Source organism: Eleutherodactylus coqui, chromosome 12 (assembly GCF_035609145.1).
Source record: "Eleutherodactylus coqui strain aEleCoq1 chromosome 12, aEleCoq1.hap1, whole genome shotgun sequence".
In the NCBI taxonomy this organism is placed as follows: domain Eukaryota; kingdom Metazoa; phylum Chordata; class Amphibia; order Anura; family Eleutherodactylidae; genus Eleutherodactylus; species Eleutherodactylus coqui.
In genome coordinates, this window is record NC_089848.1 from 126,217,391 (window position 1) to 126,241,140 (window position 23,750).

Genomic DNA, 23,750 nt, shown 5'->3' on the forward strand with positions numbered 1-23,750 from the left:
CCTGTTCAGTTGCATTAGATGTCCTCAAGACAAACACTTGATTTGCAAATGTCCGCTCTTATGAGGGATTCTATTTAGGAAGTTGGATAGTTCTGAGACTGCTGTAGTCCTTAGAAGGGGCATTTTGTATAGAATTTGAAAAAACGCTTGTTATATTAGTTGTGGTGCATTATTTTAATTCTTATTGCTTTATTGCAAACAGCAGAAAGTTAATGAATTTGGCAAATTGACCTAATTGGGTGTTGAATCATTTTGACTGAAACTGCAAATGTCATGGTAGGTCTTTAAGGGATGGAAAGGCTCTTATAGAGCTGCTCTCTATTCTGTAACATAGGGGATGGGGTGCTGATTTTCAGACTCTATGATAGCCATTTGCCCTAATAATACTCATGTGTCGCAGGACCACCCCTTTAATAGAAGTCTGCCACCATATTTTTGTCTGCAGTTTCAAGTTATAGCCCTAGAAGTAACTTTTGCGCCCTATGCTAATTAGTGGTGGACTGTCTGGTGGCCTTCTTTGCTCAATGACATCTCCAACTCCGTCTGCTGGAGGCATTATGCGTACCACCTTCAATGCACTTATGCCACACTGACGACAAGACGTGCCTGTGACATCAGTCAGGCTCGAGAAGGAGTCACAGCGCATGCGCTCCATCACTCAGTCAAGCACAAGCACATTGAAAGTGGAACACATGCGCTCTCCAGCAGGTGAAGCTGGAGACATCACTAAGCAAGGAAGAGGGCATTTCTTAGTACAATGGGCAGATAGAGAGCCTGAAGTGCTGACAGAGGTGGACCACCCATTGCTCTATCCACCACTAATTAAAATATGGCATGCAAGAAACTTCTGGGGCTATAACTCGAGATGGGAGCCAAACTGGGAAAAGAAACAAGTACTGCTGGATTCCTCATGGAAACCTTTGAGATTGTTTTAGGGCCCTATTGCATTTGTCGAGGGTTAGTCTGCACAAACAGACTGGTCAGTGATGTTGTCCGGTTCCAAATTGACCTAAGTAGGAGCGCTCTTGAGAGTCAAAGTATTGAGCCATACACAGTATATGGTTAAAAGCAATGAACTCTGAGTTTATTATTTGCATGTCTTGGCTTTTATAGCCAGTCCCCCCCCCCCCCCACGTAGGGATGGGACTCGTGGCTAAACAAGGAAAAACTCGTGATTTTACATACATCTGACAATAAACTTATGACTTGACATTTAGACTTGTGATATATGACTGAGACAAACACATTCATTTTAGAGAGAGCTGACAATTTCTTTGTGGTTAGGCCATCTCTTGCTACATTTATGAACATCTGCTATGGTGAACTTCCTGATTTCCATTTAGATCAGACGTACAACTTAAGAGAGAAACCACAAGCCTGTTTCTCAATAGTCATGAGTTCTGTTACACATGAAAATATATTTGCAATATATTCATTTAGATAAGCAACATATATTAACTCCTTCAGCCCCTCTTGGCCCCTATCACATTAAATGATTAAACAATATCATTCAGATTCTCACTGGATTGTGGAAATCTGAACAATTTTGTTCAGTTTCTGTAGGAATAAAAATCCAAAACCAATCCGCCTGTGGAAGCCGGCAGTCACTCCCCTATGAAGGACAGCTTGTGTAGTGTGAATGGAGGCGGGTGGCTGGCACAATCCCCAGCATGCTCTACGTGGTTCCAGTTTACAAAAAGGGGTCCAAAATAGAGCCTGGTAACTACAGGCCGGTAAGTCTCACTTCAGTAAATGGAAAAATATTCAAGGGGTTTCTGAGAGACGCTATCGAAGAATACCTCAAGGAGAACAACGGAATAACTCCTCACCAGTATGGGTTCATGAGGAGTCAATCATGTCAGACCAATCTGATCAGCTTCTACGATGAAGTAAGCTCTAGGCTGGATCTGGGAGAGTCTATTGATCTTGTATATCTGGACTTCTCTAAAGCATTTGACACCGTGCCACATAATAGGCTGATATACAAAATGAGACAGCTCGGATTGGGTGAAAACGTGTGTATCTGGGTAAAGAATTGGCTCAGAGAAAGAAAGCAGAGGGTGGTAATAAATGGTTCATATTCTGATTGGGCCACCGTCGCTAGCGGGATGCCACAGGGTTCAGTATTAGGCCCCATTCTGTTCTACATATTTATCAATGACCTGATAGAGGGGCTGCACAGCAAAATATCAATATTTGCAGATGACACAAAATTATACAATATAATCAATGCAACGGAGGACAATGTGCGGCTACCCTGGAAAAAAGAAGGCTAAGGGGCGACCAAATAACCATGTATAAGTACATGAGGGAACAATACATGGATCTCTCCTATGATCTGTTTATACCCAGGACTGCGACGGTAACAAGAGGGCATCCGCTAAGTCTAGAAGAAAGCAGGTTTCATCGCCAACACAGAAAAGGGTTCTTTACTGTAAGAGCAGTCAGACTGTGGAACTCTCTGCTTGAGGAAGTGGTGATGGCAAAATCCATAGAGGAGTTTAAGAGGGACTAGATGTCTTTCTGGAGAAGAAGGATATTACAGGATATAAATCTTAGGTTAATTGTTGATCTGGGTATACAGGCAGGTAGGAACTATTAGGGGTTGATCCAGGGATTAGTCTGATTGCCATCAGGGAGCCGGGAAGCAATTTGTCCCCCAAAAGGGCTAATTGGCTCCTGCCTCTTGGGTTTTTTTGCCTTCCTCTGGATCAACAACATAGGAGGATAGACAGGCTGGACTAGATGGACATTGTCTTCATTCAGACTTACATACTATGTTACTATCTGTGCAATGATCGCTCCTGTGTGAAAGCATATGAGTGATTATCACTGGGACGACTGTCTACCTGTGTAAATTGACCCTTAGCCACCTAAATGGGCAGTAAGGGGCAATAGATGACCGGACAGTTTCCAAACATGTCATTTTAGGCTTCTTCAGATGCAGTAAAATCAATAAAATGAACTTTTAAAATGGCGTGCAATGTCTGCTCCGTGAAAAGTCATCTGGGTGTTGACATTTTCAGGAAGAGTGCAGTCTAGCCCCTCTAGTCCTGATTGACATCTCACAGGCGCTCTACATCAGTACCAGCAATGCGCCATTGCCCTGCAATCTCCAGGAATAAGATGTATCCTGCCCGGTTAATAACTTAAGAGCCCTCCAAATATGTTTTTAATGTTTTTGCGCTTTTACTGTAAGCTCAGCATTTGCTTGATTGTTGGAAATGCTATTATGCTGGATAAATCAAAGGAAGTCAAGAGAAGTACTTAAAGGGGTACTCTGGGGAGTTTTCACCCATCCGCTGGGTAAGGAGTTAAATAGTTATAGTAGTACTGTATATACACTTTATTCGAGCCCCCGGCCTTTTTACGATTGGCTCTTCTCTGGATAGAAATTCTCCCCGTGACCCCAGAGTGCTGCATAAAATCAATTAATAAGTTTTCAGTGGATCAGTTTCAGTGTGAATCCACATTGGATGGGAAAATCCAGCAATCGGAGCGACTTCCAACGAGGCCGGTCATCGGTGCTCGACTAGCCGGGGCCGGAATTTGACTGCCAACTGCATGGGGTTTTCTTATGTAATGGTGCGGAGAGTATACTGAGAATGGTGCGGTCAAGGAAAACATCCAGCAAAAGGGGATCACTGAAAGGGGTCGGAGGAGGATGTCAGGAATCATTCTGATCAACGGGCACTGCATATCCAGCCAAATACAGTGCCAGTCCTCCAACTAATGTGTCTGAACACACAACTGGTTGCTCTTTAGCTTGGATGCACTATAATAGCAGACAACCATATCCAGCGCCATAGATAGAAAGATAGATAAATAGATAGATGTGAGATAGATAGAGAGATATGAGATAGATAGATAGATAGATCGATAGATAGATAGATATGAGATAGATAGATATGCGATAAATAGATAGATAGATAGATAGATAGATAGATAGATAGATAGATAGATAGATAGATATAAGATAGATAGATAGATATGAGATAGATAGATAGATAGATAGATAGATAGATATGAGATGGATAGATATGAGATAGATAGATATAAGATGGATAGATGGATAGATAGATAGATAGATAGATAGATATGAGATAGATAGATAGATAGATAGATAGATAGATATGAGATGGGTGGATAGATAGATAGATATGAGATGGGTAGATAGATAGATATAAGATAGATAGATAGATAGATAGATAGATAGATAGATAGATAGATAGATAGATAGATATGGGATAGATAGATATGAGATAGATAGATAGATAGATAGGAGATAGATATAAAATAGATAGATATACAAATAGATAAATAGATAGATAGGAGATAGATATAAGATAGATAGATATGCGATAAATAGATAGATAGATAGATAGATAGATAGATAGATAGATGTGAGATAGATAGAGAGATATGAGATAGATAGATAGATAAATATGAGATAGATAGATATGCGATAAATAGATAGATAGATAGATATAAGATAGATAGATAGCTATGAGATAGGTGGATAGATAGATAGATAGATAGATAGATAGATAGATAGATAGATAGATAGATAGATAGATAGGAGATACATAGATAGAAGATAGGAGATGGATTAATAGGAGATAGATAGATAGATATGAGACAGACAGACAGACAGACAGATAGATAGATAGATAGATAGATAGATAGATAGATAGATAGATAGATAGATAGATAGATATGAGATGGATAGATATGAGATAGATAGATATAAGATGGATGGATGGATAGATATGAGATGGGTGGATAGATAGATAGATAGATAGATAGATAGATAGATAGATAGATATGAGATAGATAGATATAAAATAGATAGATATACAAATAGATAGATAGATAGGAGATAGATATAAGATAGATAGATATGAGATAGATGGATAGATATAAGATAGATAGATATGCGATAGATAGATAGATAGATAGATAGATAGATAGATAGATAGATAGATAGATAGATAGATATGAGATGGGTAGATAGATAGATATAAGATAGATAGATATAAAATAGATAGATATACAAATAGATAGATAGATAGATGGATAGAAGATAGATATAAGATAGATAGATATAAGATAGATGGATAGATATCAGATAGATAGATATGCGATAAATAGATAGATTGATATGAGATAGATGGATAGATAGATATAATATATAGATAGATATGCGATAGATAGATAGATGGATAGATAGATATGCGATAGATAGATATAAGATAGATAGATAGGTAGATAGATATGAGATGAATAGATATGAGATAGATAGATATGAGATAGATATGAAATAGATAGATAGATAGATAGGAGATAGATATGAGATGGATAGATAGATTGATAGATAGATATGAGATAGGTGGATAGATAGATAGATAGGAGATAGATAGATAGATAGATAGATAGATAGATAGGAGGTAGATATAAGATAGATAGATATGAGATTGATGGATAGATATGAGATAGATAGATATGCGATAAATAGATAGATAGATATATGATAGATAGGTAGATTGATAGATATGAGAGAGATAGATAGATTTTAAATAGATAGATGGATAGATAGATAGATAGATAGATAGATAGATAGATAGATAGATAGGAGATAGATAGATATGAGATAGCTAGGAGATAGATATAAGATAGATATGATATAGATATGAGATAGATAGATAGATAGATAGATAGATAGATAGATAGATAGATAGATAGGAGATAGGTAGATAGATAGATAGATAGATAGATAGATAGATAGATAGGAGATGGATAGATAGGAGATGGATAGATAGGAGATGGATAGATAGGAGATAGATAGATATGAGATAGATAGATTATAGGTAGATAGATAGAGAGATAAGAGATAGATAGACAGATGGATAGACAGATAGATAGATAGATAGATAGATAAATAGATAGGAGATGGATAGATAGATAGATAGATAGATATGAGATGGATAGATAGATATGAGATAGATAGATATGAGATAGATAGATAGATAGATAGATAGATATGAGATGGATAGATATGAGATAGATAGATAGATAGATAGATAGATTATAGGTAGATAGATAGAGAGATAAGAGATAGATAGATATGTACATTTCACCTTTGAATACGTTGCACTAATAGTAGGACATGTCTAGATGTTAATTGATGCCAAGGTAGCTTGTCTCTTCCTCTTCATGTGAAGCTACAGTAGGGGACATTTTCTTGCTATCTCGGCTGTAGTCTTAATGTATTTGATGGTCCCTATAGTAAGCGGCTACAGCAGGGAATAGTTTAATGTATTTTTTTTTTCACTCTACCTTTTTTTGGCATTTCAGTTGATTTGGAGTTCTATTCACCCCGGCTGTATAATAGTCCCCTGAGACCTCCCTTACGTCATTTTCCTCTATTACATAACAGGCATTATTTTCCTTTGATACATATGATGACTCGAATCGCGCTCAGTGCATTTGTAAGAAACATTTTAAATCCACCTTTGAAGTCTTTTTAGCAGTATTGACTCTCATGTTTCAAACATGGAAATTATCATAATAACTTAAGAGCCCTCAAAATATGTTTTTAATGTTTTTGTGCTTTCACTGTAAGCTCAGCATTTGCTCGGTTGTTGGAAATGCTATTAGGCTGGATAAATCAAAGGAAGTCAAGAGAAGTACTTCAGGGCTCCGTCAGACGAGTGGGTTTTTTCCCGCATGTATAGGTCTGAAAAAAAAAACGGCTCTATTAGAACCAATGCTTCCAATGTAAGCGCTCATATGTCCGTTTTTTTGCAAGATTTTTAAATTTGTACCTGCAAAAAATAATACAGCATTTACCAATTCACACAAAAACGCAGTTTTCATGCGAATCAATGCAACAGGAAATCCTACTGTCAAAGTCCTTAAATAAGCCTTAGCTGCTGGAAAAAAAAAAAAAACATCACCTAGAAGCGCTGCAGGGCTCTGACGCATCTTCTCCCCGGGTCTGCGGCAGGGTTCTGTCATTTTCTTCTGGCTTAGGATTAAAAAACCTCCACCTCCTGGAAGCACTGCCTCTGATTGGCTGAGCGCTTTGACCAATAACAGCCAGAATGAGTACCCAGGGAGAAGATGCAGCTGAGCCCCGGCAGTGCTTCTGGGAGATGTATTATAATTTTTTTTCCCAGTAGCTAGGGCCTATTTTCGGGGTAGGGCTTATATTTCATGCCCACCCTTCCACCCCACCCCCCCCTCCAAAAAAAAAAAGAATGGAGTGGTTATGTCCTGCAATGGACACCAGCTTGGTGCAAAAAACGCAGCAAAATGTTATCAGCAATTTCTGGCTTTGGCATGCAAATTTTGGCTTGATACAATTTATAGATCGGAACACAACTTTAGCTTGCCCAAAGCACTGATCTCTGACAGGGCCAGAACAGGGTGATTTGGCGCCCTAGGCAGGTTAGGCAAATTGCAGAACTCTTCTATCCCCGCACCCCTCCTTACTCTCTTTATAAAAAAGATTTAAACACATTTTAATAGAAACGGATACAGGCAGAATAAATATTTAACCCAGTGACTCACTTTAATTTTCTTTTCCATTCAGCCCTGACCACCATGGCAATTTCTCCAAAGGTTTACAGAGTCTGATGGGTGCTCTCATTGTATAGTATGTTAAGTGCTACAAAAAAGTTTTACCAATAAAATTACGCTTCCCTCTCACCTATAGCGCAGTGACACCTAGACGGTCGCCTACCCTCGGTTAGCCTTTATCCCAGCCCTATCTATAAAAAGAAACTAATCAAATGCTGAATGTAGCTTGACAGAGGATGAAGAAATTAGTAGTTCAGATTTTTTTATGTGGAGGAAACCATCTTTAGTGGGTTTTCCTGAGATGGCTGTAATATATTTTCTTTGAAATTCTACTTTCAAATTCAGTTTTTAATGAATTATTAAATAGATTTAGTTTGGTTTAATGATATTTTGTGTTTCTTAGAGTTTTCAAATATATGTGGGAGGGCCTCTCCGCTGACCTTGGTTTGAATAGGACCATACCATTACAGCTCTGAGCCAGGTGTAGAGGGGGTTCTGTTCCTCTTTATGATGTTCATACTCTATTATCAAGTTTTCTTGTTGATACTGTGCTTCCCCAAAAATCAGACTGTGTCTTATATTAATTTTTTTCCCAAAAGAGGCACTAGGTCTTATTTTCGGAGGAGGTATTATTATTCTTACCTAGCAGACTCGGTCTAGGTCCCTCCCTCTGCTCTCCACAGCTATGACGTGCTTCCTGTAGTCCTCAACCATTCATACAACATCACTTCCTGGTTATGGGATTCATAAATCCCGCCTCCACGTAGCGATGTCTGTAGTTCGTTCTTTGACCGCTGCTCAGCCAATCAATGCAGCACTGGATGAACCAATGCTATGGCTGTGATTGGATTATCCAGCACTGCATTGATTGGCTGAGCAGCGGTGGAAGAACTAATCAACAGCCATTGCGTTGTAGAGGCCGGAATTATGAATTGGCTGAGCCACGGCCAATCACAGCCATTGCATTGGTTCATCCAGCACTGCATTGATTGGCTAAGCAGCGGTTGAAGAACTAATCACAGCAATCACTTCCTGGAGGTGGGATTTATGAATCCCGTAACCAGGGCGTTATGTTGTATAAGCGGCTGAGAACTGCGCTGAACCTCTAGAGAGCAGCGGGGGGTACCTAGACCAAGCATGTTAGGTAATTTTTTTCTTATGTAGTGTAACTAGTAGAGATGAGCGAACGTACTCGGATAAGCACTACTCGTCCGAGTAATGTGCCTTATCCGAGTACCGCTGTGCTCGTCCTGAAAGATTCGGGGCGCTCCGCTGCTGACAGGTGAGTCGCAGCGGGGAGCGGGGCAGAGCGGGCGGGAGAGAAGGAGAGAAAGATCTCCCCTCCGTTCCTCCCCGCTCTCCCCTGCAGCTCCCCGCTCCGCAGCGCGTCCCGAATCTTTCAGGACGAGCGGGGAGGTACTCGGATAAAGCACATTACTCGGACGAGTAGTGCTTATCCGAGTACGTTCGCTCATCTCTAGTAACTAGGGCTTATTTTCAGGGTAGGGCTTATATTTCAAGCCCCTTCAGAAAATTTGACTAGGGCTTATTTTTGAGGTAGAGCCTATTTTTGGAGAAACAGTGTAGCATTGTAGTTTTATTATTAAACCAGATACTGGCCCTTTAACTGGTGGGGGATGTGTGTGAACACGGGTATCGGCAACAGGAAGTAGCATAAGGTCAGTTGAGTAGTAGTCCTTTGAGAGGGAAGACACATTGAAAGAATGCTTTGATTTACATTGTTTCGGACTCTGAGCTTCTTATGGGACTTCAATTGGGACTTTGTCCAGATGAAACACTCTCTGGGGGAGCATCACTTGCAGACATTGCCAATGCAAGTACCAACCATGAAATCTGCTGTGTATTAGAAAACGCTGCTGGTGTATCGCCCACATCCACCCAGGCAACATTGAGTATAGACTTGGTGATCACGACGACTATGTTCTACTTTTTAATGTTCTATTAAACATTCTATTTAGCAGTCCGGGAATCTATTAACATGTGGCTGCATGCAAATGCCACCCTTCTATGTGTCCCCTACCTAGTGGAGAGTGTGGGCGACCATACCTAAGTTTTGGTTTATCTGACACGGCTGAGTCCTTGTCCTCATGAGCCTACCTGCCAAGCGGAACCATCTCAGTCTTTCATTGGGAGGACCTGGCCCAGCTCCTTCAAGCACACCATTGTGCCCTTGTCCACATAAGTAGGAAGGGTTGCTGGTAAAGACTTGTGTCCTGGCTCTAGCCACCCTAGTCCAGGGGAGATCAGAGTATGAGACTACGCTCGGCTAGTAGTGTTGGCTGGTGGCTTCAAGGATAGGTCACATAAGGTCTGGGAGCCGACATGGATGATCAACTTTAATTTAACTATATACAACAAATAACTGTTCTGGAACTCACGTTTCCATGGAAAATGAGTCTACCATTGATTGGGTGATTTAAGTCTGATTGTATTTACTTGTCTAGCTGGTGTTTTAAGTCCATCTAGCAGTGTCATTCACATTGCTTACCCACCTATTAGCATTATCTGGCTTTGGCCTTCCAATGTGATGGATGTTGTCAGACAAACGGGAAGGGAACGAGGAGCCAGCTGTCCCTTTGGGTTACTCTCTTTTGACATATCCTCTATCCTACCTGAGGAGTTCATGCCCATAGGGCTGACACGGCATACCACAGTGTCTCAGGAAGTATTTCAGCTCCACGGTCAGGATTGGAGGGGTCAGGAAAGCTGGGTAGCTCAGGCATGGATCAATTACTAGAGGATCAGACAGAAACACACTTGCAACTTCACAAAGTATGGAAACTGATTACTCAGGCACTTACTAGCAAGGAAGAGTGTCTTAAGTAGCAAGAGGCCTGACTGGGTTGGTTGGAGATGGGAAAGCTGGGTGCACACACTCGCTCTTTAAGAGATGGACCAGCAGCATGTGTACCCTAAGGGTACCAGGAAACTGATAGTGTCTACCACACGGGACACAATGCTGGCCACGACTGACTTATGGAGGGTTTAAAGACGCTGCCGGCCTTGAGCAGCGGCCATAACATCAATCACATCAACTAACATCAATGTATGGTAATAATTCTCTAATATAACATACATACAACCAGTAGTAAGGTACGTCCTTACTGTTTATGTATAGGTGATCACTTATACGGGAAATCTGGTAGAATAAGTAAAATATATCAGACTTATTATTTCTACAATTCATTGCAGCTTCTGAATTACAATGTAACTTTGAAGATGGATTATGTAACTGGATGCAAGACACCGATGACGACTTTGATTGGACTAGACATCAAGGCCAGACACCAACTCTTGACACCGGACCCATGAAAGACCATACTCTGGGAACAGCCAAAGGGCATTACCTCTACATTGAGACATCAGAGCCTCAGCTGTACAGGAATCAAGCCATTTTACTAAGTCCTGAAATAGAAGCTACAGTGAATAAGGAGAATAAATCTTGTATTTTCCGCTTCCATTACCACATGTTTGGACGGCAGATCTATTCCTTGGCAGTTTATAAAAGGACTAGGAGGAACACTAGAGGCCTCTTACTATGGCAATCGTTTGGAAGTAAAGGAAACCGATGGTTAAAGAAAATACTCTTCATAAACAGTTCTCTGCCATTCCAGGTAATGAATCAATTTATTAATATTTCATTTGTTGCTTGGTTCTAAATATTTCATTCCAAGAGTAGTGGTGAGTGAACTTTTGAAAAGTTCGATTCAGCTGGTTTCTCAAACTTTTGCAAAACTTTTCGGTCTGAATTAGATTGAGCTAAACTTAAAGTTTACGAAAACCCCTAAAATGGGAGTACAATGCTGTCTAAGAGCCTTAAAGGCCCTGCATAACACTCAGAGTATTATATAGGCTTTCATAGCTCTAAGGGCTTGGTTAGACGAGCGTGTTTTACACGCTGCTAAAGCAGCATGTAAAACCACGCTTCTATAGCAACAAATAGGTTGCTATGCTCACACGGACGCTTTTTAGAAATGCAGAATCTGCGCTTCTGAAAAAGAATGGACAGCGAGTGCCGACTCACCTGTCAATTCCATGGTGCACGTTGTCCAGGGTGCTTACCATAGGCTCCTATGGAAGCCGTGGAAGCAGGCTGCCCACACCACAGACGTGTGAATGGGCTGCTCCGTGGAACTAGGGGCAGCCCGTTCATGCACAGAATTCCCGGCATGTCAGCAGTAGGGTTTACACGTTGCTTAGCAGCGTGTAAAACATGCTCGTATGACCGCGGCCTTAGACCATGTTATACACCAGTGTTCAGTGCTAGTTTTGAGTGAACTGAACCAAAAGAACTCTGTTTCAGGAAGAACTTTGGTAAAAGCTCAGTTTGGGTTCGTGCCAAACCAAACTTTTAGTAAAGTTTGACCCAAAATAAGGTTCTACTCGTTCGGTTCTCTTAACACCAGCTAAGAGTTTCTGAAGAATATCTTCATAGCTATATGACTTTGTAGAAGGTTAAGTATAACATAGTACTAGACCTCCAGAGACCAATGTCCACAAGATTGCTGTACCTCTTGGAGTTTTCACTGGACCACAGCAAACTATTGGTGACTATTCCATACATCAATGTGGTGCCGGCCTTAGGCTAGATGGTACCCTATGCAATTTTTTTTTCCGTGTATTTCCCCATCATAAAAAATTTATAGATATATATTCCACTGGTAGGTAGTCTGCTTGTTTTCTACTTGTGTAGGAAGCAGCAAGATGGCAGCATACACACTCTAGAACAGCTCACTGACTAAATACTGTACCGCAACCAACCCCAGTACTTATATACAGCACCAGAACCGAACTCATAACATAAATGCAGCCAATGAACCAAGCCCATAACATAAATACATCATGAACCAAGCTCGGTACATAGATATAATACCAGAAACGATCTCAGTACATAGTTGCAATACCAGAACCAAGCTCATAACATAAATACAACCACAGAACCAAACTTCTAACATAAATACATCATGAACCAACTTCAGTGCATTAATACAATACAAGAATAAAGCTCATGACATAAATACAGCACCAGAATAAAACACATGCCTGCACTACCAAAACCAAGCTCATAGCATAAATACAGCGCAAAACGACCTTAGTACATAAATATAGCACCAGAACCTAGCATATAATATCAATACAGCCCCAGAATTAGGCTAATAACATAAATACAGTACCAGAGTTAAGTTTATATCATAGATAAAGCCCATCAACAAAGCCCATAGCATAAGTACAGTAGCAGAACTAATTGACTGAGTGGCAGGGGTGCTAATGGGTTGACAGTCGCTGCTCAGAACATCAAAAGGTGGAGCCAGAGCCAGATGATGATTTGTATAGCTCTATAAGACGCTGCCACATGGAGGAAGAGGATCATCTGGCCAGGTGGACTATAGTGGGCGATTGCTCCTTGACTACATCCGCCTAGTGAGCCCCTCTACAAGCTGGTTGCCAGCGCCTTGTAAGACCCCAGGAGTTGAATGTAGTGAAGGCCAGCCATGTGTCAATGCGGGAATGATTATCTATCTTTGTTGTATACCCAAGTCATGCTTCAAGGGTCCTAATGGACCTGAACATTGGTATTCATCCAAATGACCATACTTCTTTCTGAAGAACAGTTATTTTGCATACTTTTCCAAGGAGGTGTTGCCTCTCATCTAGGGGTATATGGCTTGGCTCCATAAGAAAATTTGCTTTCCTAGATGTCAATGATCAACCCTCTTAAGAACCTTTAAAATTAACCCTCCAGTCCCAAGGAAAAAATTTGTCCAGTGATCGGAGGGGTTATATTACCTGGACCTGGAGCCCCCTCTTCATTCTTCACAAATAGCTATGGCTCTCCTACCACTACTCGATTCACACTGTGCATTGGTACTCCAACATTAAATGTTGGTTTTGGAATGGCCAGGGTAGCTCAGGTGTGTAGTACTGGCCAATCAGAGCAGCGTGTGTCTTAGACTACCAATGTACCACAAGTGTTCAGTGTGCAAAGGGCAGTCTAAGAATTGCAGAGACCATTTTGGAAGAATGAAAAGAGGCTCCAGGAACAGACAAGTCGGAATTATAATGCACAAAAAGGAAGGCACCGCCAGGTAATAGAACCCCGCGCCTTCGGTTTTCACACTCTAAAAACAAATAATGGCTGAACATGGCATGAAAAAAGGCAACGCTCACTACTTTACAGCCTTCTTGGAAACAGCTAAGTGGTTTTCGTGGCTCCTAGAATGTAGGTCCGGCGCAAGTCAGGTGACCACTGCAGCCAATCAGAGGCCACAGCATCACTATCTTGAACTTCTAGCATAAATTCTCATATCCCGGGCACTATGATGACAGGAGTTCAGAACGGTGATGCTGTGGCCTGATTGGCTGCACAGTCAACCTGACTTTCATCGGACGTACATACCAGGAGTCAAAACCGCTCAGTTAAGGTGGATTATTCCTTTTTTTAACGTTTTATGCTATGCCCAGCTGTTATATATATAGATATATTTTTAAAGGAATGCTTATTTAGCCAAAATAGACAAATATACAGAAGCAGCAGACATCATAAAGAATGCACACCTTGCTGATACATCACAGTACATGAGAACTGAAAAAAAGACAAAAGTGAAAGCACTGAGTGGCTCGCATATTCGTGTGCATTTCTCATAAAACATAATACTTATTTATCAGCTACCCATAATGGAACAAACCCAAACCAAGGAGGGCTCCCAACCCCCGAGCCCCGAAACACCAGGAAAAAAAGAAAAACAGGACAAAACAAACAAAAAAAGAACAAAAAAATGGAGAGAACACCCCCCCTCCCCAAAACTTTAACCCTTCCCCCTTAAACAACAACCTTGCGCGACCCTAAAGAAAAAAAGAATTATCCTAAACAGTAGATTGGTTCAAGCGGGTATCCCTCACCATATCCATTCCCAGTATCTAGACAGGCATCTCTGCTGCCGTTGCTGGACAGCTCAACCAGCCCCCCCCAAACTGTGTCAAACTTCTCAGGACATCCCCTGGCCATATAAGTCAGTTTATACATTGGAAGCACAGAGTTCACCACCTGGATCCATGCGTTCCTGCTCGGCCTACCAGGGTGCTTCCAATTCAACAAAATCACCTTCTTAGCATAGAAAAACAGTAGCTTATATAAGGTGCGGGGTGCGGCTGCCACTGGTAGGTCTCCAACAAGCCCAAAGAGGCACACCCCAGGGTGCATGATCCTCGGGGCCCCCAGGTGAGACTCCAGAAATACAAGGACATCCCCTCAGTAGTCTTGCATGACACCGCAGTCCCAGAACATGTGCATGATGGTCCCATCAGCAATTAAGCATCGGGAACAGGTCACCGAGGGAAGCAGACACATTACCAGCTGTTACTTATTTAATAGTGGTACAACCTCTTTAGGGCTCGTTCACATGACCCAATGTACGCTGCATATTTTTTACATGTGTAATAAAACAGTTGACCTCAATGGGTTCATTTACATAAGCGTATTTTTCAATCAACTTTTGTTGCATGAAATAATATTTGGATTGTGATATTTTGGTGTATATTATGCACTGAAATGGGCCATAGAAGTGAATGGGCCGGCGCAAATACACAGCAAATACAGAGGTAACCTGGTTATAAACTGCGTGATTGCGCAGCAAAACCATGGGTCCTTCTACGTACTGTTTGCACGTAAATATGCTGTGTATTTACAAGCACAAAAACACGTCAGAAGTGACAAAATACACAATGTGATGCGGTTTACAGTTGCATGAATATGCAGTGTATTTATGCGATAGGAGCCCATATATGGTCATATGAGAGAGCCCTTAAGCTGGGCCAAAATACCAAAAATTCAGGCACATTGCTTATGAAGAAGGTGCCTGACATAGCCGGGTATAGCTCATGATCGGCAGGGGATGATTTAGGAAGATGACCCTTTAAAAGCTTGGGTATGTGCACCCTCCAGCAAGTGAGCAGAGACTGTGCAGAGCATGTAGCAGGGTTCGTGTAGACAAAACAAAGGACAAAACACACACTATGGCTGCCAGTGGAAAATGGAGAAGACGGTGGCCAAGACCTGTAAGGCTAACCTAAGGACCTAAGCAGGGCTGGATCGAAGGCTAGCCCTACTTACGTCTCTCTTCCGTTTACTGTGTCTCTGCAAGGAAAACTGTATGCTAATGATACTCAACCAAATATATAAATCCTAAATATATATCTATTTATAGTAAAATATTTCATTATAAAGCCAGATTTACAAAATCCAATTATAGATAATTCCATAAAGCAACTATAGACCATAATTGTGACCCTATCATCACCGTACGGGCATCTTTGGGCAAGAAGATTGGTTCATCTCTCCTTCCTGTTAATCATAAAGTATTAACTAATATGAAGCCCACAAACAAATATATGATCCAAAGAGCGCTACTTAAGCCATACCATGAACTCCGTATATGGAAAGCTATACAGCAGAATAGTTAACTAAACTCTCTGAACTTTCACTGAACTTATCTTCATTTGGAATAACAAGAATCAGAGTAAAGAAGAAATATAGCCTGAGCTACAAAACACAGTTTTACAATAGAATTCATTCTACAAAGTATGGCTTGGGGAGATGAATGAAGCCAGAAACCGCAGCACAAAGACTGTTGTGAGCTGCTATTTTTGATTTATAGAACTATAAACTAGTAGCTCAGTATGTACATATCTACAATGTGGCCCTTAGAGAGGTGGGGGCCCAGCACAAGATAGTCTTACTGCTCTCTTATGGGCACGTAAGAGGTGGCTCCCTAGAATGATACTGAACAATAGACTTTATGAAATATTGAGCTAGTGTTACCTAAGTTATTTCTTTCTGTCTGAATCTCCTGGCTTCTTTTTTTCTCAGATGGTCACGTGATCTCAGTTCTGAGTAGTTCAGATCTCCTTAGGGTTATGGATTTGGTTTCTAGTTAGTTTCTCAGTTTGTGTGATGTTATATTTACCCTACCACAAAAACAGTCTAGATCAGGACACAGGCACTCTTATGACAGTTACTGATGATGACCACACAACTCCTGTCACACAGGCATAATAGAGGAGATTACCTATCCGCAAAAAAAAGGGATTAATGGCTGATAGCTCATCTTCCTGGCTGTAGACTTATGGCCTGTAACTTATTTAGGTGAATATGGAAGGCAATGATAATTAAACTATCCCCTCAGTGGACAAAAATGGTATAGGGATTGATGTGAAACTGAAATTAAAAAAATCTCACCAGCAGGATGATAGCTGATAAGCATCAGACAGGGGCTGCATTACAGGAAAGTGGCTGCAATACACAGATGAGACCTTCCAGAGTGTGACAGGCAATGTGACAACACTCACTCAGTGTAGGTATTGTCCTTTTCCTCGTGGCCACTATGCCTTTACCTCTCATGGATCCCTACTACACTGAAAGTGTATAGCATATACCTCTCCACTTTTCAACTGCGATAAGAGGGACAATTTTGCGCGTCACAGAAATTTTTTTAAATTTAGCCACTCTGCTTTTAGAATAAGCCATGCCCTTTGTTTCCCCTCACAGTAATAGCTCCCATTAATGACTCTCATAGTGTTGGTATGTTTGTCAGATACAAGCTGCTTTACATAGTAATAGTGATTGCAGTGCAGTTACCTCCAGTGATCACAGGTGACATTTCTTCTGACTGAAGTCATCCAATTGTCTTCTCTATGCAGGCCCAGACCATATTTTCCCCTTCGTTCAGCTACCACGAGTGAACTTCAGTAACCACCCCATAGTACTAGTGTTCCCTTTGTGGCTCCACAAAATAATGTCCCCTCTGTGCCATCACATACTAACAGTGCCCCCCTGTTGCCCCACTAAGTTATATTGCCCCCTATGTGACCCCACATATAGACTGACAACACATATAAATGTCCTGCAGTCCCAAAGTGTATATGGAGTGCGCTTGTGAGCCGAGTGGGGACTAAATAAAGTGTAAAAACAATAAAAGATTTTTTATAAAGTTTTTCTAACTATTAAAAAACATTGAAAAATATTAAAAGTTAAAAGAAAACCCTTTTCCAATTTTCCCATAAAAACCTTAACGATTAAGAAAATCCACCCATTTAGTATTGCTGTGTAGATAAAACTCCAAACTATTACAATATTTAATAAGAAAGATGGGATGCCAGAATTTGCACACTTTTTTTCTGTATCCTGGCTCCGAAACAAATTTGAATGAATCTGCTCGCTCGAGTAACTGCCTTAACCGAGCGTGCTCGCTCATGTCTAATACCGGTTTATAGGCCGCTAACAGCGACTAAATTTCAGCAAGGGAACTTTGTTTTCCACTCCAGTTATAAAGCCTTCTTCAGCGTCAAATGGGGGTTCCTTGGGCCCAACAAGGAAGTGATTCTAAAGGCACACCCCCCATCACTACAGAACATACAGGATGTGTAAGGGGGCGTTCACACCATGTTTTGTTATATGTCCCCAGGTTTCACACCAGGGTTCTGTCTGAATCCTCAAAAATGGAATTCAATTTGGAATTTGGAAGGATCAATAGTCTAGTGCACTGAAACTTAAAAAAATGTTTAAGTAGGGTTAAATGGAAAAAAAACCAACACAATTGCATCATTGTTTTTTTGGGTTTTTTTTTAAATGGAATTCAGGCTGCAACAAAAATGACATGCCACCAGATATGGAGTGGACTCTGCTCCCAAGCCCAATCGGTCTGCAGCGTCCCAGAGGGAGACCCTGGACACCTGACATATGTGGGGAGCTGGGAGGATTAAGTGATGGGTTGTCATGTCGGCACTTACCAGACTCCTTTCCTAGAGGGATAACATGCAGCCAATGCCATATAACTGCAGACCACCAAAGACACCCCTAAGACAGGGAATGCCAATTAACAGGAAAGAGGGGGTAGTAGTTGTCACAGGTGATGTCACCGTGCCTACACACTGGAATGATCCTCGGCGGAGAATAATGACAGACAGTCTTAGAGTACCACGGGTCCCTAGGAATGGTTAGGGCCCGGTTTAAACTTTACTTGAGAAAACCTGAAAACAATTATTACAAGGCAGTTTCATTAAAGTCTTTACAGTGCAGGCAAGACAAGAGATTTGAGGTCAGGGAGGAAACTCAGGATGACAACGGTCCTGCAGTCTATGTTATCTGCCAGGAACCACTCCTGGAAAGGGAAACACTCCGGAAGAGGAAAAGGGGTAGTATCACTCCACAGACACTCTGACAGAAGTTAGAATGGGTGTACCTCTACGTGGTGATCCTGGCTCTGGACGGCCACATAGGAAAGTTTGAAGATTGATTAGTACCTCTGCACTGGCCTTGTCTGGGGAATTACTTACAATTGCTCACTCTCTTATTGGGGCTCACTCCATTCACATCCAGAATTCAGACATCACAGGACATCTCTCCTCCTCTTCCATCTTCACCACAAGGAAGCTGAAGGTGCCTTCATGTAGCTCTGTGTTTGGTGGAACTCAGGTAGATGGTACACAGGTTAAAGATGAAGAAGCAGACCTTTTTCCCACTCTCAAGCACTCCTATTTATACCTTTTCTCATACCACATGACATGACAGACTGATACATTTACATGCAGACTTATGCTTTTATTAAAGTTAACCTCACAAGCGCCGCAGCTGTGCAACTCACATACTGGAAATGACAAGACAGGCTTGCACAGTGCATCCACATAGTACAAACATGTATGACATTTATGGAAGGGACCAGGATGATGTGCTGGGCCACTACACATACACACTTCAGGACCGCAGTAGATCTATATGTGTTAGTAAGTCCATAAGTAACACAACGGGCAAAACTAATACTGAGTGTCATGCCTAATACAGGACCTGGACTGGTGGAACATGATCTAGGGGGTTTAAAGGACACATAAGAGGGAAGCTTTGTGTCATGCACCACACCATCAGCCTAGAAAGGAGCATAGCACTAAATGTCAGTTTTGCATGGAGTATTAAAGGAGTTTTCCAATTAAAACCATTTATTCCCTGTCCACAAGAAAGGGAATAAATGACTGATTGCTGGGGGTCCAACCACTAGAACCCCCAACCATTCCAAGACCTGCGCATGCTGAATGCCGCATGTGAATAGAGTGGCAGCATGCATGTGTGACCACTGCTCCATTTACTTCTATCGGATAGAAGGAACTTGTCAAGTGCAGTGATCTCTGCCTGCCAGAGCCACGGAGGGGGCATTATAAAGGGAGTCGCATAGAGGGTAATATAACTAAGGAAATAAATACTACTTGTGATTCTTGTATCCAATTGCTTTTGGCAGCATAGTTCTATCTATCCATCCATCTATCTCTCTATCTATCTATCTCATATCTATCTATCTATCTCATATCTCTCTATCTATCTATCTATCTATCTATCTCATATCTATCTATCTCATATCTATCTCATATCTATCTATCTCATATCTATCTATCTATCTATCTCATATCTATCTCATATCTATCTCATATCTATCTCCTATCTATCTATCTATCTCATATCTATCTATCTATCTCATATCTATCTATCTCATATCTATCTATCTCATATCTATCTCATATCTATCTCTCTATCTATCTATCTCATATCTATCTATCTATCTCATATCTATCTATCTCCTATCTATCTATCTCATATCTATCTATCTATCTCATATCTATCTATCTCATATCTATCTCATATCTATCTATCTCATATCTATCTATCTATCTATCTCATATCTATCTCATATCTATCTCATATCTATCTCCTATCTATCTATCTATCTCATATCTATCTATCTATCTATCTATCTATCTATCTATCTATCTATCTATCTATCTATCTATCTCATATCTATCTATCTATCTCATATCTATCTATCTATCTCATATCTATCTATCTATCTATCTCATATCTATCTATCTCATATCTATCTATCTCATATCTATCTATCTATCTATCTATCTATCTATCTATCTCATATCTATCTCATATCCATCTATCTATCTATCTATCTATCTATCTCATATCTATCTATCTATCTCATATCTATCTCATATCTATCTATCTATCTATCTCATATCTCTCTATCTATCTTTCTATCTCATATCTATCTATCTCTCTCTCTCTCATATCTATCTATCTATCTCATATCTATCTATCCCATATCTATCTATCTATCTATCTATCTATCTATCTATCTCATATCTCTCTATCTATCTTTCTATCTCATATCTATCTATCTCTCTCTCATATCTATCTATCTATCTCATATCTATCTATCTATCTATCTCATATCTATCTATCTATCTATCTATCTCCTATCTATCTCATATCTATCTATCTCATATCTATCTATCTATCTATCTATCTATCTCATATCTATCTATCTATCTCATATCTATCTATCTATCTCATATCTATCTATCTATCTCATATCTATCTATCTCATATCTATCTATCTATCTATCTATCTCATATCTATCTCATATCTATCTATCTATCTCATATCTATCTCATATCCATCTATCTATCTATCTATCTATCTCATATCTATCTATCTATCTATCTCATATCTATCTCATATCTATCTATCTATCTATCTCATATCTATCTATCTATCTATCTCATATCTCTCTATCTATCTTTCTATCTCATATCTATCTATCTCTCTCTCTCTCATATCTATCTATCTATCTCATATCTATCTATCTATCTATCTATGTATCCCATATCTATCTATCTATCTATCTATCTATCTATCTCATATCTCTCTATCTATCTTTCTATCTCATATCTATCTATCTCTCTCTCATATCTATCTATCTATCTCATATCTATCTATCTATCTATCTCATATCTATCTATCTATCTATCTATCTATCTCCTATCTATCTCATATCTATCTATCTCATATCTATCTATCTATCTATCTATCTATCTATCTATCTATCTATCTATCTATCTCATATCTCTCTATCTATCTTTCTATCTCATATCTATCTATCTCTCTATCTCTCATATCTCTCTATCTCTCATATCTATCTATCTATCTATCTATCTCATATCTATCTATCTCATATCTATCTATCTATCTATCTATCTAATCTTTCTCATATCTACAGTATCTGTCTGTCCTTCCATCCATCTTTCCCTCATCCCTCCTTGTATTGATCCCACTCTCTATTCTTTCACCCGTCCTCTTAAGCTCATGATACATAGTCATGTTTTCAGCGGGTGAGAAATATCTTTAATTGTCCCGATGGCTTAGTGGACAAAATCTATACAATGTAATTCTGAAGAATGAAAGCCGGGGCCTGTAGAATATAGGTAGTTACTGCCGATTGGCTACGCCATCAGACATCCCGCTGAACAAGGCGCCTGTCTATATGTAAAGAAACTGTAGCGGACTTTGTCCTCATTGACATTATAAATGAGTTGTGAAATGATCTTCCCGGTGGCTGCGCTCCCCGCAGGAGGCTTCACTCTGACATGGGAGTTTTGTTAGAAATGGCAGTTCATTGAATGGTGGTCAACACAACAGTTCTACCTGTGAAATCCAATTACCAAGATTTAGTGAGAGGGTAAAAAAATAGATGGGAAATTGACCCGGCTGCTAAATTCTCCGACAGATTCAGTGTTGCAGAACTGCAGCCGATCGGCGCCGGCGAAGCTTCCTTGTAAGTTTCTTTCCTGTATTGAGGCAGCGTACATCTTGGCTCCTGTCCTCGAAGTGCTATCGTGAGCGCTTCAGGCGATTGTCTGCTAGGAAAAGATAAAAAAGAATATTATTTATTTAACTAGCGGGATCACTGAGTATTTCTGTTTGCATTATTTACAGCGTTGTCATATTTTTCCAATATTACAATGAATCCATCATAAAATATTGAAATGTGGAATATGGAGGGATTAAGTCAGAGCAGGTGCGGGACTGGCGCATATTACATTACTGGCATCGGCTCCCACTGTTTGTTTGGACATAAATAATAAATACTAAGACTAGATCTAAACTTTATTCCGCATGTCTTCTTGAAAATTTAAAGGGAATGTTGAAGTTTTATCATTCTCGTTTTCAGATCCAACATTCTAGGCTGATTCATATGGTAATATAGGGTGAGGCACAAATATGGACACAACCGTTGAACTTCATTGGGAGGGAGGCTACATTTTTTTTGGTGGAGGAGACGTTTTGGCAGATGTTCATGGCTAATCGATTGGTGGACACGTTGAACACATTGTATAAAGTGCTTTGTGAAACTTTGCCCTTATTTAACTTCTACACAAATAAAGATATAGCAAAACTGACACTTCACTGTGCTTCAGAGTAAATTCTAGTCAATATTGATATGCCTGAGCTGAATTCAATATGGCAGATTTCGGAATGGCTTACGAAAATGTCTCCTCCACCGAAAAATACAGCTGATTCATTTGGTAATACAGGGTAATGCGAAATCTGAACACATCCGTCTAACTAGTGAAATGAGGAGAAAATTGACTTTCAACTTGTGAAAGTCTTAACTGGGAGGGAGGAATATTTTTGGGCGGAGAGTTTTTCAGCGGCCATTTTGAAATCCGCCATATTGAATTCAGCTCAGGTTTTTTAAATGGCAAGGGGGCCATGTGATATATCAGTCTTGGCTGGAAGCATCAGTCTTGTCCTATATTTACTTGTTTAAGTGAGGGCAAAGTTTTACAAAGAGCTCTACATGACGTGCTCGATGTGTCCACCATTCTTAATGTAGCACAATAAGACCCTCAGTGTATAATCCGTCACTATTGGGGTCGGTTCTTTATCTAATCTGTTTGATACCTTGGTGCTATAAGTGGGTCTCATTGGTTTTATATGTCAGTAATATATTGTTTTCCACCTTTTAGCTGTTAATTGCAGGCATGGTTGGTGATGGATTTACGGGGGACATTGCAATCGATGACATTTCATTTACTAACTGTACTTTGCATCAAGGTAAGATCACATTAAGGCACTAATATAGCCTCATGAGTTCATTGATAGGAGCGGATTTTACAGTTATGCTATCAGTGGAACATACCATAGGTATAGCTTTCTACTAAAGCGAGAGCACTCACAGGGTTAGGGCATGTAACTGCTATGGGTTCCTTGTTGGTATAGGTCCAATACTAAACTGCTTCCCCTGATTGAAAAAAG

General features: G+C 40.2%; 1 protein-coding gene across 1 annotated transcript in view; it reads left to right on the top strand.

Annotated features, from left to right (window-relative positions):
* Positions 1–23,750, top strand: part of MALRD1 (MAM and LDL receptor class A domain containing 1) — a 460,314-nt gene that overhangs the window by 138,778 nt on the left and 297,786 nt on the right. Inside the window, exons 15-16 of the mRNA XM_066584724.1 lie at positions 10,795–11,216; positions 23,462–23,549. Of these exons, the coding sequence (XP_066440821.1) occupies positions 10,795–11,216; positions 23,462–23,549 (510 nt within the window). The remainder of the gene's footprint in view (positions 1–10,794; positions 11,217–23,461; positions 23,550–23,750) is intronic.